This window comes from Papio anubis, chromosome 18 (assembly GCF_008728515.1).
Source record: "Papio anubis isolate 15944 chromosome 18, Panubis1.0, whole genome shotgun sequence".
NCBI lineage: Eukaryota > Metazoa > Chordata > Mammalia > Primates > Cercopithecidae > Papio > Papio anubis.
In genome coordinates, this window is record NC_044993.1 from 6,758,019 (window position 1) to 6,777,620 (window position 19,602).

The window sequence follows — 19,602 nt, forward strand, 5'->3', positions numbered from 1 at the left end:
GCCCCTGTGGGTTCATCCAGAGATACTTCTCCCTCTGGCCGTCACCCTATTTGAAGCCAGCAGAAGAGGGGAGCCCCTTGGACACTGTGCTGGCCATGTTATCTGTCCCTGCTTTCCAGAGATGACAATAGCTGGGGTCGAAGGTTAAGATCATCCATCACTTAGCACTATGTGACCTTAGACAAGTTCCTAACCCACTCTGTGTCTCTGTTACCTCATCTATACAAGGGGTATGGTGGTAGGTAGAATAACAGCCCCCAAAGACGCCCACATCCTAATGTCTGGAAACTTTGACTATGTTAGGTTACATGGTAAAGAGGATTAGTGTTGTGAACTAGATAAATTTAAATTAAAGGATTCTGGATTATGCAGGTGGGCCCAATGGACTCGTATGGGTCCTTATAAAGGAAAGAGGGCCGGGGAAGAGAGAACAGGAAAGATGTGAGCGTGAAAGGAGCTACTGCCATTGCCAGCTGTGAAGACGAAGGAAGGAGTCATGAGCTGAAGAATGCAGGTGGCCCCCAAAAGCTGGAAAAGGCAGGAGAAAGATGCTCCCTTTCAGAAGGAGCCAGCTCTGCCCACAGCTTGGTTTTAGCCCAGTGAGAACGATGTTGGACTTCTGACCTAAACAACTGTAAGATAGAAATTGTGTTGTTTTAAGCCACCAAGGCTGCAGTAATTTGTTTGGGCAGAAATAGAAAACTAATACAGGTACCTACTTGTTGAGTCAGCACAAGGATTGGTGAGATAGCATCTGTAAAGGACCAGCCAAGCCTGCAAGCGCTGCTTATGATCATCAACGTTGCTGTGGCTGTTACTGTGTTAGAGGGTAAGGGTCTGCTTCACGCTTAGCCTGAGAGTAAAACAGACCCCTAGGATAGCTCAGGCCTGTGCAATGGTCCTAAGGGGGAAAACTGCTGGGAAAGAAAAACAATTTTGTCTCGTGTATTTGCACATTTCCCCTTTCCTGCAAAGATTTTCTAGTCATTATTTTACTTGGGAAGTGGGGTACAGACAACCTCAAGGGACCTAAAGCTGCCCCTGCCACCAATCTGCAAAAGTGGGTTCACACTGAGCTCCATGAAAACGCTCCCTGGGGAGCCTGTCCCAGACTGGACTTAGTTCATCTCTAGGTCAGAAAACATCACCGTCATTTCAGGGGGACACATTTTTGCCTTTCCTTGGAAATATCCAGAAAAGGGGAAACTTATAAACTTCCTTTAATGCATAAACTATGATAGTCTCAAAAGCTCTTAAAATTAGATATCTAAGGACTGGAGCTACCAGTTCCTAAATATGAGGGTTTGTGTTAGCTTGTTCTTACATTGCTATAAAAGAATACTCAAGAGTGGGTCATTTATAAAACAGACAGGTTTAATTGGTTCACGGTTCTGCAGGCTGTATAGGAAGCATGGTGCTGGCATCTGCTCAGTTTCTGGGGAAGCCTCAGGAAACTTATAATCATGGTCGAATGCAAAGGGGATGCAGGCGTACAACATGGCAAAGGCAGGAGCAAAGTGTGTGTGGGAAGGGAGGTACCACACTTTTTTTTTTTTTTTTTTTTTGAGTCCTGCTGTTGCCCAGGCTAGAGTGCAGCTGGCATGATCTTGGCTCACTGCAACCTCCGCCTCCCGGGTTCAAGCGATTCTCCTGCCTCAGCCTCCCTAGTAGCTGGGATTAGAGGCGTGCACCATCACGCTTGGCTAATTTTTGTATTTTTAGTAGAGACAGGGTTTTGCCATGGTGGCCAGGTTGGTCTTGAACTCCTGACCTCAAGTGATCTGCCCACCTCAGCTTCCCAAGGTGCTCAGGTTACAGGCATAAGCCACTGCACCCAGCCATATTTTTTTTTTTAAGTTCAAGGGTGCAAGGGCAGGGTTGTTACATAGGCAAACTTGTGTCATGGGGGTTTGTTGTAAACATTTATTTAAACACCCAGGTATTAGGCCTAGTACCCATTAGTTATTTTTCCTGATCCTTTCCCTTCTCCTACCCTCTACCCTCTGAAAAGCCCTCCTTGTGTCCATGTGTTCTCATCATTTAGCTCCCACTTATAAGTGAGAACACGCGGTATTTGGTTTTCTGTTTCTGTGTCACATTCTTTTATAAACATCCAGATCTCACGTGAAATAGCTGAGCAAGAACTTGGTCACCAAGGGGATGACACTGAGCCTTTCATGAGGGGTCCACCCCCACAATTTAATCACCTCCCACCAGGCCCCACTTCTAGCACTGGGGATCACATTTCAATATAAGATGTGGAGGGAACAAACATCTAACCCATACCAGGGTTTATCTAGTCCAGGGTTGGCAAGCTTTTTCTGTAGAGGGGAAGAGTAAGTCCTTTTGGCTTTGTAGGTCACACTCTGACAACTATTCAACTCTGCGGCTGCAGGGTGGAAGAGGCCACAGACAAAATGCAATGAGTGGGTGAAGCCGGAGTGGGCCCGCAGGCCACAGTTTGCAGACCCCATACTTCTAATCTAACTACACAAAGTAACAATCCCTCTATGCTCTTCTTGAAGGCACTCATCAGTTCCTGCTGGAACACATCAACCGTCAGGGGACTCACTGCTGCACAGGATGGCCACTCCATGCGCGATCTACGCTTGTTAACATGCAATTATCCTCACCCCAATCCTGACTCCATCAGGAAGTACAATCAAAAGTGAATCCAAAATTTTTCTCCCATCTATTCCCTCGGAGAGCCCTGAACCTAGCAGATTTGCCAACATACAGATGCTTTTTCTATGGCTGACCTTCAGTAGGAAGGCAACTTTCCATCACCCCAGGGTACCAGCATGCCAAGATCCAACCTACACAGTTAAACTGAATTGTTCATAGAAGAGAGGGAAGTGAGGATGGGTGGGGAGGATGGAGAAAGGGACTATTATAAAAAGGGGGCCACGATGTGCAAGTTATCTAGAATGTGACCTTCTTTTTCATTTCCATGTGTCTTCCCTGTTCCAATCCTAGCACCAGGCCTTGTTCTGGGCATTTGCTCAAGTTTAGAGAGCTGGGAGAAGGTCAGAGCCCGAGGAAGATGAAGGCATGCGGACAAAGAGAGCAACCATTCTGGATGGAAATGGTATTTCCAAGATGTCTTTTGGCATATGCTTGGTTCACATTCCAAACAAAGAATTCACAGTTTTGCCTTCCTTCTGTCTCAGGGCCTGGATTTCCTGGCTAACCCAAAATTATGCCATCCACATTGTGGCATTCCCAAGAAACACTTGTTTTCTCAGTTTGATATCCTCTGGAATAGCTTGTTTTTTTTCTTTTTTCTTTTTTGAGACAGAGTCTCGCTCTGTCACCAGACTCGAGTACAGTGGCGTGATCTTGGCTCACTGCAACCTCCACCTCCTGGGTTCAAACGATTCTCCTGCCTCAGCCTCTCAAGTAGCTGGGACTACAGGCGCTTGCCACCACACCCAGTTAATTTTTGTATTTTTAGTAGAGATGGGGTTTTCGCCATGTTTGCCAGGCTGGTTTCAAACTCCTGACCTCAGGTGATCTGCCAGCCTTGGCCTCCCAAAGTGCTGGGATTACAGGCGTGAGCCACCGTGCCGGCCTGGGACAGCTTTCTAAAAATAATCCCAGATTTGGGAATAGGGAGTGAAGAGGATTGCGGGGCTGGTCACAGAGGGAACACACAGTATGATCTAGAACTTCTTCCACATTGACTTGCAGCCTACCTCAGCAAGGGAAAGATACTTCACACAGGCCTGCCTGTGCCTGCTTTCCCAAGTTAACACATCCATTTTCTAAATATATTTCCTTTTTATTTGGGAGCTGAAACAGCCCTGCTAATTACCAGAGCCTCACATCACAGGAGATAAGAAACACTGAACAGGAACTAATGTGACTTTAGTAGAGTTCATGATTAGGTTCTGCAATAAAAACCCAAAAGGAATAGAAAATGCATTCACGACTGATTGCGAAATGCCAGCTGCCCATTTTTCTCAGCCTTTCTGACCGCTGCTCCAGACCTCTGCAGTGGGTCTACCCCTTTTATATGCGTATTCCCCAGGTATTAATGATCCACTGAAGGGGGACACAATCAATTTCAGAAGAGCACAGGGTTCTCCTCCCAGCATCTTATTGTCAAACATTGACAATACAGTCACAAGAATGTTTTACGTGCTAAGCCATCATTTAACGAGGATGCGACTCTCCAGTTTGCTTTTACTCTAGTCCAGCTTCTGGCACACTGAACATGGCCCAGTTCGGTCCCACATGCAGAAACAGGCAGGAATGAGTATTCCTGAGTTAGAGAGTATAAGAGAGTCCCTCATCATGGGCCTGCAGACCTTCCAACATGATTCCAGAAAAGATGGACTTTACTTAAAGGAGCCCATTATGCAAACATCTGCACCTTTGGAAGAAAGAAAAATAATATGGAAACGATCCCTTTTGCTACCTAATGCCTCACTGTGAAAAAAGATAAGCCTTCTGGATAATAAAAATCTTAAAACGGATACCAATCAAACAAATCAACAGCTAACAGCTCTGGCCAACTGTGTTTAATAAATTTTCAGATAGACCACTGATAAACCCCTGTAGAAGAAAAAAAAAAAAACCTCTAAGTTTAAAATTTTAAAAGAGAATATTTACTTAGCATAGAAATTATGCCAGACTAAATGGGGAACCAGTCAGCGCACAAAATGCTCCCCACCCCTCCACATGTGAATTTAAAAATAAAGGTTTTCTGGTTTACTATGTGTAGAAGGAAGCTTGAAGTCTGAGCTCCAGGGAAAGCAAGGTTTTATCTTTGATCTCTTTCCCCCCAGTGCCTGGTAGATAGTGGGGTCTCAACAAATGAATGCGTTTTTGAATTAATTTCTATTTCATGACAATTTGAATGTTATTATTGACTTGCTCAAATAAATCTTATCTTCTTGAAATGCAAATTGGATGTCACTCCCTTGCTGAAAACCCTCTGAGGCTGAGGCTTCCTTAGAGTAAAATCTAAGCACCTCATCCTGCCCTAGCCGAGGCCCGGTATGGCCTGCCCTCCTCCCACAGTTCCCCATTCCTGCTACTCTTTTCATCCCAAGGTATATTTAATATCTTCACTATGAGTTTAGACTAATCCCATTCACTATCCAGGTCTTCCTGGGTGAAAACTGCATCTATCTGATGTGTGATGTGTGTCACTCTGGCTTCAAAGACCCAGAGACAGAACTCACTGCCTCCCATTCATCCCCTGCATGTCAACCGGATCAGTCCCTGTAAAATCCAAATCTGATATGTCACTTTCAGCCTAAAATCCTCCATCATCTCTCCCTTTCACCGCAGGAGTCTCATGTCTAAGCTCACTCCTTAGCATGTGAATCCCACCTTCGCCTCTAATCAAGCACCCCCCACGGCCCCACCCTCCTCTGCCCTAAACTGCACGCACTCCCCTGGAGGTGCCATAAGTGTTTTCTTCTCTCAGCTGTCCTCACGGCACCCTTCCTGCCCCATCCACGTCTCTGTCCCCTGGCTTCCTTCTCATTCTTGAGAACTTGCTTTGACGTCATGTCCTCTGGAAGGCTGAACCTGTAACATGACCCTCCTCACATAATACAGTCGATTGCTGTAAATCATTGCCCCAGCTAGCGTGTGGACTTTACAAGAACAGAGATAGTGCCCCTTGTTGTGGCGCCCCAGAGATGAAGACAGACTTCTTGACTATCCAAGCCTGATGAATACTGAGCGAACAAACCATGCAATAATTTTAGACCCTCGGAGTGGCCAATGCCATGCAAGGAGCCTGCAGAGCACGGCCCTGAGGACATGTGGGGACGGTCCTGTGCATGGTGGGATGCGCAACAGCATCCCTGACCCACCAGATGCCAATAACAGCCCCAGTTGTGACAACTAAAAACATCTACAGACACTGCCAGGCATGTACTAGGGGACCAAAGCATCCGTGGTTGAAAACAGCTGTCAGGAGTATGTGAGATAAGAACAGCACTCATTCCTGCCCTCAGGAGACTTTCCATCTGGCCTCCCTTTTCATCCCCCTCCCAGGAGGGCCTTCCTGGACCAAGCAGTGTCTCTCACCACCCTCTATGTCTTTTATCGGCTCTGTATCTATTCCCAGCACTTGCGACCACCGGATTGTCACATACTCACTAATGCCTGTAGATAGACAGAGTTCCATGAAGCAGAGATTTGGTGGTTGTCTGCTGCTGTATCCACAGCACTGTGAAATAGTGGCTAACACAAGTTGGGTGCCCATCAATGTCCTTTGACTGTAATCGACCTCCAGGTTGAGCTGAATCCCTTTCTGGTGGAGCTGCCGAGTCTGCGCTGCCTGGCGTGGACGCCGGCTCTATGGTCCCCAGCTGCTTCCCTGTTTTCCTCCACTTCTCTAGACTGGAAAAGAAGACTCAGCTGGCCAAAAAGCATGCTCCCCGACGTGCGTTTTACCCGGGGGTTTTGCTCACAGGTTCTCCCTATTTCACATCCAGAGCAGTCACGCATCTGCTCCAAATAAACAAGGACCAGTGGGCAGGCAAGAATTGAGATGGGTAACGTGGAGGTTGGCTGACTTCCCAGCATGGGATGATGACATGAGGCACATTTGCCTTTATTCCCTGATCATAGGGACCACCAGCTTCCAACCTGCCCCAGGGGAACTCAGTCCCCATCACAACATTATTCCCCAGGTATTTCCTGGGAGGCCCAAGGTTGGCTTCTCAAGGGCCCCCGATAAATGTCAGCTTCCATACCATGTGCCAACTGCTGCTGCCTCCACCCTTATCAGGGCCACTGGGGGAAATGTCACCATGGCGACCCATCCCTAGCGACCAGCACTTCCCATGCCACAGGGCTGCAGGTGTCAGAAGAGGCCTCTCTTTCCAACTGTGTAATCCTTGGCCACCTGATCCCATAGCCGTGGTGCTTAAATCCGGTTTCTGACCCAATCGTTTGTGATCAATTTAATTAGCTTCTGGCCCTCACTTTCAATCTTGCAGAGTCTTTCATAAAACATGACCTCAATCGTTTCCCGTTCTCGAACCCAAGGGTCTTCAACCCACTTCAGGGTCCCAGCGTACGAGGATCAACCTGTCTGCATCCCCTCTTTCGCTCCTCTGTCTTCCAGTCCACACCTCTAACCAGCGTAGGAGGATCAACCTGTCCGGATCCCCTCTTTGCCTCCTCTCTCTTCCAGTCCACACCTCTAATACACTTCTTCTAACCCCTTCTCATTTTTACCAAATAAAAATAAATATCTTTATGCCGATTGCTGAAGGCACATACATGGCCAGTGGGTGGTGGGAGCTGGAATGGATGTCCCCCACCCCGCCTCTGCATGTGGGGATCTGGTCCCAGAGTGTCAGTCACAATGCTCGTCATTGAGGGATAGTTACATAGCCAGGGAATCTCAAGTCCTGGGAGTCTGAACAGTTGCCCAGTTATTTAACTTATTCCTGTAAATTCGCTGGGCAGCTGGTCTGGACAAAATGGGTCTAAGGCTCTCCCAGTCCCAACGTATTGTGATGCTTCAGCACCTTGGGAAAGAAAATGCTGCCAAGTAATTTGAAGAATCAGCATGATGAAGTAGACTTGGTTGTAGTTAGACAACTAAAACAGAAAAAAAGAAAAAAAAATGTAGCCATCGTACCATTTATTCATTCCATGGATGTCTGCTAAGCCCCGAGTGTGGGCCAGGCGCCGCAGGTGCAAAGCCCAGTGTGGGGGTGGAGGAGAGAAAATTAAGGAATGTGGGGTTCTCCCACCTGCCAAGATTCAAGTTGAACCTCTTCTGAGGAGTTTGTGCTAATGAAGTTCAGAGAAAAATATGTTTCCATAGCCCTGAGTGAGGAAGCAGCTTTGCTTAGTGGACCAAATAAATAATCAGTCAGAAGCAACTCAGCAGCGTAATCCAGGTATGTGGCTGCTGCTGCAAGGTCGTTTAACCTCTTCATGCCTCAGTTTCGCCAGCTGCACCTGACAGATAAGGCCGGGTTGTAATAAAATGAAGTGCTTGGAAATATGAAGAGATGAACTGGAAAAAGTCAGGTGGAGGTGCTCAGAGGTGCAGGGGTAGGGAGGGGCTGCGAAGAAACCTCGAATTATTTTTTCACAAGCAGTCAGAAGACAAGCGTTCGTTTATTAAATTCTGTTTCTCTGAATTCCTATTTTTAAGCGTTTTGTGTCAAAGGAGGCATTAGAAAGCAGCCTCAGATGTTTGCTCAGAGTCAAGCAGTTGGGAGAAATGAGATCTTTGACTTTTATTATGCGTTAGAAACTCCTGCATTATCTCGCTTGATATTCAAACACACCTAGCTGGTTGGTATCATATTAATTCCTAATTATGAACGAACTGGGGTATAGACCAGTAACACAGCAGTTCTCAAACTTGGCTTCACAATGGAAAAACTTGGAGAATTATATAAACATACTGACACCTGGTCACACTCTGCGACATCCTGATTTAATTGGTTTGGAGTGCAGCTTGGGCATTCAGGTTTTCAAAGCTCCCCAGATGATTCTAAGGGCAACAAAGTTCAAGAACCACAAATGCCTTGTTCAAGGTCACAGATCTACTAAGGCAGATAAAGCTGGTTCTGCCGACCCCAACACTAATTTCCCGCTATCGGGAATTACATCAGCCTGTTCCAGCTCCCATCTTCTGAGGACATCTTCATCTCTGGCTGAGAAACAAGCAAACATGCAGTGACATGGCATTTAACAGTCATCCAAAGTGCAGACAGGATGCAGCAAGGAAGCCTGGGACAAATTTACCTGGCTCTCAGGTGCCACTAATGAAACAAAAAGAAAACAGTTTGGAAGAGCTGGAATTGGATGGAGAGGGCTTTCAAATAGCACACCGGAGCACCAGGAGGAATAAGCACACTTGAGGCACGTGTTACCCCGCAAGAACTGTAATGAAACCGGTTCAAAGCAGGTCAGCTGCCATGATGTTAACACCCAGGAGTGTGAGTATTTACACCTGTGTTCCTCCAACTACAGTGAGCCTCAGGATTACCTGGAGGGCTTGCTAAAACCCAGATGTAGAGACCCACCCCGAGAGTTTCTGATCCAGCAGGCCTGGGAAAGGACCTAACAATTTACATCTCTAACAAGTTCCCAGGTGATGCTGTTAGTCCAGGGTCACAGTTTGAAGCTGCCCAGTGAGATGATTCCCTTTTACAGAGAGTTACTGACATTCAACTGTTTACCTGCTAGCTGCTGCCTCACAAGTGCTTTCAACTCCATTTTACCTGCAGGGAGCTTAAACTATGAAACCCATATGTGGCAAGCTGGCTCCCAATTCCAGAGCACTTACTAAGTGACTGGGCTGAGGGATAAACACTCATTAACTATAACACTTTTAGGAGATGATACTGTAATCTCACCCTCGTTCTAAAAAGGAGAAAACAGAGGCTGAGAAGTAACTTGCTAAAGGTGTCAGAGTATTAGAATGAACCATGAAATTGCCAGTGTTCACCTTTTTTCCACCTGTAAGAATGGCAATTTCATATGGTTCGTGTGACAGGAGAGTCAAGATTCTTCCCTCCAAAGATCTGGCTCCAAAGCCTGGGCTTTTAACCCAAATTCTGTGTTTTGTCCCACTCAGGGCTCTTACCTAGGCCACATGTGTGTTACTGATTGACGGGACCACAATGATGAGAGAAGTTAAGATCACAGGTTTGAAAACACACTCCCCTAGGTGTGACCTGTTACCTGCCTTTGGGTAGCTAAGCTTCTCACTGACAGGCTCTCACTTGGAATAAAATTGCACTCCAGCAATCCCACTACTGGGTATCTACACAGAGGAAAAGAAGTTATTCTACAAAAAAGATACTTGCACAACATGTTTATAGCAGCACAATTTGCAATTGCAAAAATATGAAACTAGCCCCAATGCCCATCAATCAATGAGTGAATAAAGAAACTGTGGTATGTGTGTGTACATATATATATGGTAGAACACTACTCAGCCATAAAAAGGAGTGAATTAATGGCATTTGCAACAACCTGGGATGGGATTGAAGACTCTTATTCTAAGTGAAGTAACTCAGGAATGGAAAACCAAACTGTATGTTCTCACTCATAATTGGGAGCTAAGTTGTGAGGATGCAAAGGCAAAAGAATGATACAGTGGACTTTGGGGACTTGGCAGGGGGGAAGGGTGGGAAGGGAATGAGGAATAAAAGGCTACAAACTGCGTTCAGTGTACGCTGCTCGGGTGATGGGTGCACCAAAATCTTACAAACCACCACTAAAGAACTTACTGATGTAACCAAATACCACCCTGTTTCCCAAAAACCTATGGAATTAAAAAAAAATTACACTCATGACATGACAATGTGGTAGATGAAAACAACCACTCCAGTGCTCGGCTAGCGGACTTTCCTGTACCAGGAAGCTGGAAAAACTAAAAACTATGTTGACCCAGCTCTCTTGCAGCTAGAATCCTGCTTATGGCCTAGGTTCTTCCTGCAGATGCACCAGCGTGAGACTGGATGGAAGTGAGTGGCAGAAGGCCACAGCTGTGCTTTGCAGATCAGAGGTTCTGAGCATGGCAGAGTCACCTGTCTCTTTTAGGTAGCCAGAGCCGAGCTGCCACATCCAGTTGTGAGCGTCAGAGCAAAGTGGCAGGAAGAGACAGCAGCAACATTGACTCTTTGCTATGGCTGAAATGCCTGTCCCCGCCAAAACTCTTGTTGTAATGTAACAGCCAATGTAATGGTACTGGGAGGTGGAGGCCTTTAGAGGTGATTAGAGCATGTGTGTTCCACCCTCATGAGTAGGTTTAATGCCTTAATTTAAAATGCTTTCAGGAATAGGTGCTGTCTTTTGGCCCTTCCACTTTCTGCCATATGAGAATTCAGCCTTCCTCTCCTCTGGAGGGTGCAGGGTGCAAGGCACCATCTTGGAAGAAGAGAATGGCCTTACAAGACACCAAACCTACTAGTGTCTTGACCTTGGATTGTCCAGCCTCTGGAAATGACAGCCAATAAGTTTTCCTTCTTTATAAATACCCAGGCTTGGATATTATGTTATAGCAGTACAAAATGGACTATGACACTTCTCTCTAAAAGTGGTTCTCAAATGGAAACCATTTTGCCCCTCATAGGACAACTGGCAATATCTGCAGACATTTCTGATTGTCAAGATTAGGTGGGGTGGGGGTGCTACTGGCATCTAGTGGGTAGAGGTCATTGGTGCTGCTAAGCCTCCTACAATTCACAGAATAGCCCCTCATAACAAAGAATCATCCAGTGTCAAATTTCAATAGTGCCACTGTTGAAAAACCTTACCCTAGAATAGTTCATATATGGGTATTTCCTGTAGCAACACCTTATCTGGCCTTGTAAGCTAGGTTACTTGGCATTTTGGGCAATCCTACTGGCTACCTGTACTCTTTAATAAATCTCTTCCTTTGTAAGCTAGTTGGAGGTGATTTTGTTGACTGCCACCAAGAACCCTGGCAAAGAAACGTAGCCATGGGGGAGACCAGAGTAGAGGACAAAGAAGACTTATGTAGCATGTCCCTACTAGTGAGGGCTGGGGTCCTTTCCAAGTTCAAGTCTAATCAGGTGTCGTACAATCCCATCAAGGTAACATGTGCATCATTTGTTCATAACATGGACATTATAATAACCAGGTTAATCACTTTAATAACTCTCTAATCTGGGTACATCTGTATCTCCCAATCATCTTATAAGCACGGATATTATGATATACCTATTTCCACATGACAGCTGCATGTTTCACTTTCATGTATTTTCTGCCAAATTGTCATGGAGATACAGATGGGTTAGAACTGGGGTAGAGCCACATTAATGAAAGAAAATATACGAGCGAGGATACCTCTGACTGCCAGTTGTGTTTCAATTTTATGACAACATTCTTGACCACAAATTCAAAATGTGACTAAGAAATTGGCTCGAAAAAGAGCAAGTTATATAGTATAAAATGTGAGCAAATACTCAGAAGGTGGTGGTAAGGTCCTGTCCGTGTTCTGAGGCCAGGAACACAGGTGGTTCCTGTTACCTGTTCTAGAATTGAGTGTGATAGATGTATCAAGGTTATCTTTACGAAGATGAGCTGAGACCATCATCTGAGTATTTGGCGTGGAGCCTTGGCACGCTGTAAATGTTCAAGACATGCTCACCCCAACGTTAATAGTAAAAATGCATCTAGGGAACCTGTTTAGCCGTCATCTAACTCATCAGTGAAGACAAGATAACCATTTTCATAGGTTTGTATATGTCAGGGATCTAGGGAATTCTTGGGCACTTAATAGATGTGCAATAAAGTTAGTTTTGCCTCTTTTTCCATATGCTCCTCTCTTCTCCCACCCAGTTCTGACATTCCCAGTTATCTGAGCATCTCCCACTGGACAACAGATCAGTGTGAAGGTCTCCTGCCAAGGACACCTGCCTGCTACCATGGTCCTGGCCCTGCTTCCTGTTTTGCCTTGCACCTCCTGCAGAGCCTATCCCAACTCCCTTCCCCGTCTTTCCCCGACCCCACCTGCCTAACACATGGTCTCCCACTCCACTCCTGTCATCCCATATTGGCAAATTTGCAGCCAGTAGATCATATTCGCAGTGTGAGGGAATCATTACCACCTGCTAATATTTTTATAGAATTTCATAAACTTGGTCATTCATGAATCATTTACAGTACTTTATTCCAATGAAGAGTTCACAAATCACTCAAATGCTGGCAAAATGCATAATAATGAGTAATATTTCAGGAGGCTTTGCATTAGTATGTCAGCTTCCAATACTGCAAGAGATAAATTATTTTGCCAGGTGCTACTTTGGGTCAGAAGCTTGGGAAGTTCTTCTGGGGGCTGGGGCAGGGAGGAGTGGCAAGATGGCAGTGGGTCATGGAAATGGATGATTTTTAAAAAGTAATAGATCACTCAGCCAGTCAAACTCCCTTCCCAGCCCCAGTAAGCAGAGTTCCTAAGAAAGGAGCTAAAGAATTTACAGATCAGATCTAAAATCTAGTTGGGATAAAATAGGAAGAGTGTTTCTTAGCGACTGAAAATGCAGGGCTTTGGAGCTGAAAAGAAACGGATATGGATCCCAAATCCAACACATGCCAGCTGTGAGACCTTGAAAAAGTTGTTTAACAGTTATTTGCTTATCTGTAAAATGGTGTTAACACCTACTTCTTAAGTCTGTTGTGTGAAATGGATTAAATAAGAGAACGTATACAATGTGTTTAGCACAATATCTGCCATGCAGTGTTCAATAAACAGCAGCTTCAATGGTGATGCATTTCAGGGGCCCAAGGACAAATGTATTCCAGATTATTTCTTATCATACAAATCCCTGAGGTTTAGATCAAAATGTTTCTTGTTGGATTGGGAAAATGTTAATACATTAACACATACTTGCATGTGAGTAGCACTTAACATTAAACAATAGAAACATTGGCGCTATTATGATGGCAACACATTCACCCGCAGGCTCTCTCCTTTTTAAACTTGCAAGACTAGAAACTAAAATGTGGGGATTTGGAGACCTCACATTCTACTCTTTGAAGAACCTCATTTGCTACCAACAATGTTGACTACCATGAACACCACGGATCTAGTTGTACTACTAAAATAGTAACTTATTCTTAAATAGGCACTTAAAATGAACTGAAATTGCAACATTCCTGTGCCCAAAGTAGACCAACATGAGAGTAACCCAGTTCTCATTGTCTAAAAATAGGAGAACCACAGAGTGATCGGGGCTCTTCCTCAAACATGCTTCTTCAAGGAAGAAGCTCCCGCAAGTGTAAGAAGCTTCAGCGAGGGTATCATGAAAACAGGACAATGACTGAACTGAAGGGCATGAGGCATGGAGGGAAATGGCATCAGAAAGTAGGCCCTCATGAGCCCATTGAAGAGTGCACTGCTAATGACTGGGTCCTAGTCTGCCAGTCATAAGTAACGCAAGTACTTGTGTAAGAAACTGCATTCCCACTAAATACCAGCAGCCTTTCCAATGAGGGTACATGACCCTGTGCCAGTGTTATCAACAAGCCATGTTATAAACAAGGCACAACTTCCTGGCATGTCACATACCCACAGAAGACAGCAATTCAAGCCAGTTTACTTTGAAACAAAGAACAAGAATAAAAGATACATGAAAGCAAGGAACCCAGTGTGTCTTGTTGCTACTATATCCCCCTACTACCTTGAAGGGTGTCCCTCACCCTATAAATACTGAATTAAATGTATGTAGAATGAATGAATTGCTCAATCAATCAATATGCTATGAAGTAGACTATAAAAGTATAGTAAAAACTCAAGATTATTCAAGGAAAGTTCGTGCTGGAGATGAGAAATTGGGCTATAACTTGGAGTCCTTTGGGTTTTCACTTACCTTTCTTCACTTTTAATATAATCGATTACTGTTACTCATGTAGGAAGATTATATGGTGCTTACTATGTTTCTGGCATTTTCTAAATGCTTGATATGTATTAGTTCATTTAATCCTTATAAAATCCTATCAGATCATCATTATTATTATTCCCATTTTCCAGGTTAAGAAGCCGAGGCAGACACCTTGCCAAGTTCCCACACCTAGTATATGACAGCCATGATTTGAATGCAGCCAATCTGACTGTGCGCAGAATCTATGCTTTTAACTACTGTAATATTATATGGCCTCAGTTTCTAAAAAGTATGAGAAGCTCCAAGCTGCAGCCCAAGCTCTATTTGATTAGCTGTGTCGCAATTACTAGTTAGCCAAAACTAGTAATTTCATTTTTTATAATCCCCCGAAGCGTTAGCTCTATTCACACTTTATAGACAAGAATCCCAAATCAGGGAGGGTAAGAGTGTTGCTCAAGTTCCCACAGCTCAGTACGCAGCAGCACTGAGATCTGAATGGAGGATCTCAGACCCTGTATTAGTCCGTTCTCATGCTGCTAATAAAGACATACCGGGGACTGGGTAATTTATAAAGGACAGAGGTTCAGTGAACTCACAGTTCTACATGGCTGGGAAGGCCTCAAAGTCATGGCAGAAAATGAAGGAAGAACAAAGGGACCTCTTACGTGGTGGGCAAGAGAGCATGTGTAGGGGAACTCCCATTCATAAAACCATCAGTCCTCATGAGACTTATTCACTACCACGAGAACAGCACAGGAAAGACTCACCCCCATGATTCAATTACCTCCCACTGGGCCCCTCCCATGACATGTGGGAATTGTCAGAGCTACATTTCCAGATGAGATTCGGGTGGGGCCACAGCTAAACCATATCAGACCCCAGAGCTCTTGATCACTCTGCTAAGAAATTATGAAATTTATTGTATCTTTCCTTAGTTCCTTGTGCCCGAACTTTCTTGGAGACTCCCATGATGGGCATGGAGAGAGAAGAGGACATGTATCCATAGTCAATTGCTGGTTGTTCCTACAGCAGCTGGACACCAATAGCTGCCAGGTCACCTCTGGTTACTGTCAAGGCCAGGTGGAACTGGGTATTTCTGAGGGCACCAACATTCAATTTATACAACTACCCGATTCCCCCTTGGGTATAAGGTGGGACACATAGCTCACTCTTCAGTTCTCCTTGACAGGGGATTCTCCCAGCAAATGCTCAGAAAAGTCTTGGGCAAGTCTTCCGAGATGGAAATCTGGAAGGCACCTGCATCCTCCCAGGGCCCGAGACCCTTGAACGCATTGCCCAGCCAAGGTTCTGCTGGAGGGTGGCGACTTTACTACCTACCATCACACTACTGCTCTATGTCTGTCCAGCACCTTATGCCTCCAATGCCCTTATAGTATCTTCTCACTGCAAACTCACAATAATGCATTTAAGTAGGTAAGAAAACCAAAGAAATCAATCACTTCCAAATACAACCATTAACACATTGATTTTTCTTTATCATTTTTCTTAAACATATACACCTCATGATATGTGCAAATACTCCATTGGTAATGAGGATACCATATGTGTCTGTATGTCATTTTCATTCAATATCTTGAATCTTTCCCAGATAACTACAACTTCTTCAAAAGCATTTTAAATGGCTAAACTGCCTTGCAAAATCTGCTACAATTTAACTACTCCTTTATTGCTGAATATTTAGCAATTTTTTTCACCCCGAGGACCATGTCTTGCTAATTATATCAGGTCTTGGGGTTTATACCTCTTCCACCTCTAGATCATCAAACTGGTCTCTGGAAAGCCAAAGTTGCCCTAAGGGTTCTGATCTCCTCTGAGGGGTCCCCAGGGTCTCCATTCTGGTCTCTGGTACCCAAAGTCTGATGCAGGCCTGGAGGGCTCTGTTGATGAGATAAAGACCCCCCACTGTTACCCTGTCAGGGTTCAACTCCATCCACTTCAGCTCCCACAGAAACACCCTAAAGCCATGCAGTCCCGGGTTTGATGAGGCACAGAAATAATGAGCTCAGTGGGAAGAAAATAATCTTTGAAAGCCACATTTCTGCACACAGGGTGGGCATGGGAGGGATACTCACTTGATAAACAGCGATTACTTCTCTGTCTAAGGTCCGTGTCACGGAGACGCTCCCTGTGTTCTCATTGATTCTGAAAATTCCTTTAGGCTCTTGGTCCACTCCCTTTCCAGTGAGCCGGAACTTGGACCTTTCTGGCCTGTCACTGTCGACTACCTGGTCAGAAAAACAGAGAGACATTTAAAACTGTCTGGACAACACAGAGAAAGCACATTGCAAACATACTTCCGCGACCAATTCACTAATCACAGGTGCCAGCACAAAGGTACCTGGTGAACACAGATTCGACTAAAGTAACAGCACCAGAAATAGCATCATTGCCTAACGCCTTTCATTCTAATATCCACATCTTTGCAGCTGTCAGCTAAGGAAGCCTACCAGCACTCTGGCGACATATAGTGATGGATCAAGGAGAGCAATAACACCAGTTCAGTCAAAATTGGACGTTTACATTATTTTTAACTCCACCAAACATATTTTTTAAAAAATTTATCTGCAAGCAAAACAAAAAAGGTAATGGAAACCATTTGCTGGGCACTCATTGATCAAGATTCTAGGCATTTACATATATCCATAATCCAGTGTCACCTGCCCTTTCACTTCTACTAAGTACTAGACATGGTGCAGTGGAAGCACTTTGTCTCATCAGAAAAGGTTTATACATATACATAGATACATACACACATCCATTTAGGGGGCTTCTTTATGTAATAGGTATATAACCCCTAAATATTATATATATTAACCCCCTATATATTAAATATATGTATCTATATTATATATAGACATACCTCAATTAGGGGTTTATATATATGAAACCCCTAAACACTATATATAATATATATTAAACCCCTATATATTATACATATTAAACCTCTATTATATATATTAAACCCCTATATATTATATATTAAATATTATGTATATCAAACCCCTATGCATTAAATATATATAATATATAATATATATGTTATATGTGTGTATATATATAAACCTCAAATTAGGGGGATATCTATCTATCTATATCCACATCTTTGCAGCTGTCAGTTGATATATATATATGAGATATATATATATGTATATTTCAATGCTGGGGGCAAAGGACATTATTATTTCCACTTAATGGATGAAACCACTGAGATAGAACAAGTCAGCAACTGACCATGGCCAAATCTATGAAAGAGATAAAAATGGGTTCAGAACCACATCTTCCATTTCTCTAGAGACACTGCAATACAACATACAACACTGTTGTTTCTGAATTTACTTTATGGAATTTTCCTACAAATTGTCGACCTTGATTTGACATTTAAAGAATAAATTCGGAAGAGAAAGGTGGAGGAAAGTAGTTCCAGGCAGAGGGAACAGCACAGACAAAGGCGGCAGGCAGACAAGGAAGAGTCTGGAAAGTTTCGGAAACTGTGAGTTACTGGCATATGCTTAAGCATGTAGAGGGTTAGGCTGAGAAGTAGCTGGGGTCAAAGTATGGGGGGTCTTTTTATGAAGATGTGCAACTAAAGAGAACTATTATTGGCGTAAGTGTAGTCTAGAGTTTACCCTCAAGTATTCACCTATATTTATATCACTTTATCATCAGAACCTTCAAATGTTAATTTGATTATAACAAAACAGTTTAAAGGTCCTGAACACAATAATCATTTAGGACATACAGATAAAAGAAAGCTGATACAGATCTAGCTGTCACCAAATGACAAATAAGCAGGCATCTATTGAAACATACTCAACAGTGCCTGGAGGGTTTAGGTGGCTAGGACAGGAAATCTGCCTTCTCCTAGTGAAAATGGGTCCTGCCCGACCCCTGCTTCCCCACCAGCCCAGGCCACTATGGCTGCTGCCAAGCCTGCAATTCTGATGCCTGACACCAGGTGGCAGTGGTGCCTAAGGCAGCATTAACTTTATGCCAGGGTTCATCTGGCAGGATCACTGCACAGCAAGGTGTAGTTCCACATGGCATTACAGGTGTGTGTGTGTGTTTTTTTTTCTCCGATTAAAAATTGTTGTTTATTAAAATACATTGAGTATTGACTAAACACCAATTACATCTGTTTGTATTTTTAAGAGTAACTGAAAATTGGATATAAAAGAAGATTAAAAATAAGGTATGTGAGCTGGGTGTGATGGCTCATGCCTGTAATCCCAGCACTTTGGGAGGCTGAGACAGGAGGATCACTTGAGGTCAGGAGTTCGAGTCCAGCCTGGCCAACATGGTGAAACTCCGTCTTTACTAAAAATACAGAATATTTAGCTGGGCGTGGTGGCGCACACCTGTAATCCCAGTTAGGAGGCTGAGGCAGCAGAATCGCTTGAACCTGGGAGGCAGAGGTTGCAGTGAGCTGAGATTGCCCCACTGTACTCCAGCCTGGGTGACAGAGTAAGACTATCTCAAAAAAAAAAAAATGTATGTCATACCCTCTGATGAAAATAATTTTCAGTCACTGCTTGACTTGATTAATCCAACTGATATTTTTCCACTAACCCCCTACCTGCTGCCTGGAAGCCCCATGAGGTCAAGAGCCACAGCTTACTGGGCTCACCATTGGATCCCCATGGCTGGCAAATAGCGAGAATGAACTCCACTAATTAGACAGATATATGTTGCAATCCCAGCTTTCCCAGTGATCCACAGTGTGACTATGAACATGGTCCATCGCCTCATCTTTAAAGTGCAGATGACACCACTTACTTTCCAGCATTGCCAGACTTTAATAAGATGGCATCTATAAAGTACATGTCCTACCACACAGAAGTGGCTCAGTTAATCAAAGCTAGTAATTCCAATATTAATCATCACAATAAAATTATACTGCTGTTAATGAGTAAGAACGGTGTCTCTATCCTTTTCTGAGGGAATAGGTGGTTTCCTCCTTTTTTTTTTTTTTTTTTTTTTTTTTTGAGACAGAGTCTCACTCTGTCATCCAGGCTGGAGTGCAGTGGTGCAATTTCGGCTCACTGCAACCTCTGCTTCCCAGGTTCAAGCGATTCTCCTGCCTTAGCCTCCTAAGTAGGCAGAGCTACAGGCATGCACCACCACACCTGGCTAATTTTTATATTTTTAGTAGAGACGGGGTTTCCCCATGTTGGCCACGCTGATCTCGAACTCCTGACCTGAGGTGATCCACCCGCCTCAGCCTCCCAAAGTGCTG

At 44.2% G+C, this 19,602-nt stretch overlaps 1 protein-coding gene across 3 annotated transcripts in view; it reads right to left on the reverse strand.

Moving 5' to 3' along the window:
• The window catches only part of CDH13 (cadherin 13), a 1,254,348-nt gene that overhangs the window by 556,936 nt on the left and 677,810 nt on the right, over positions 1–19,602 (reverse strand). For all 3 annotated transcript variants that reach the window (XM_017953611.2, XM_017953610.2, XM_017953612.3), the window contains one exon: positions 16,442–16,594. In XM_017953611.2, coding sequence (XP_017809100.1) covers positions 16,442–16,594 — 153 coding nt within the window. The remainder of the gene's footprint in view (positions 1–16,441; positions 16,595–19,602) is intronic.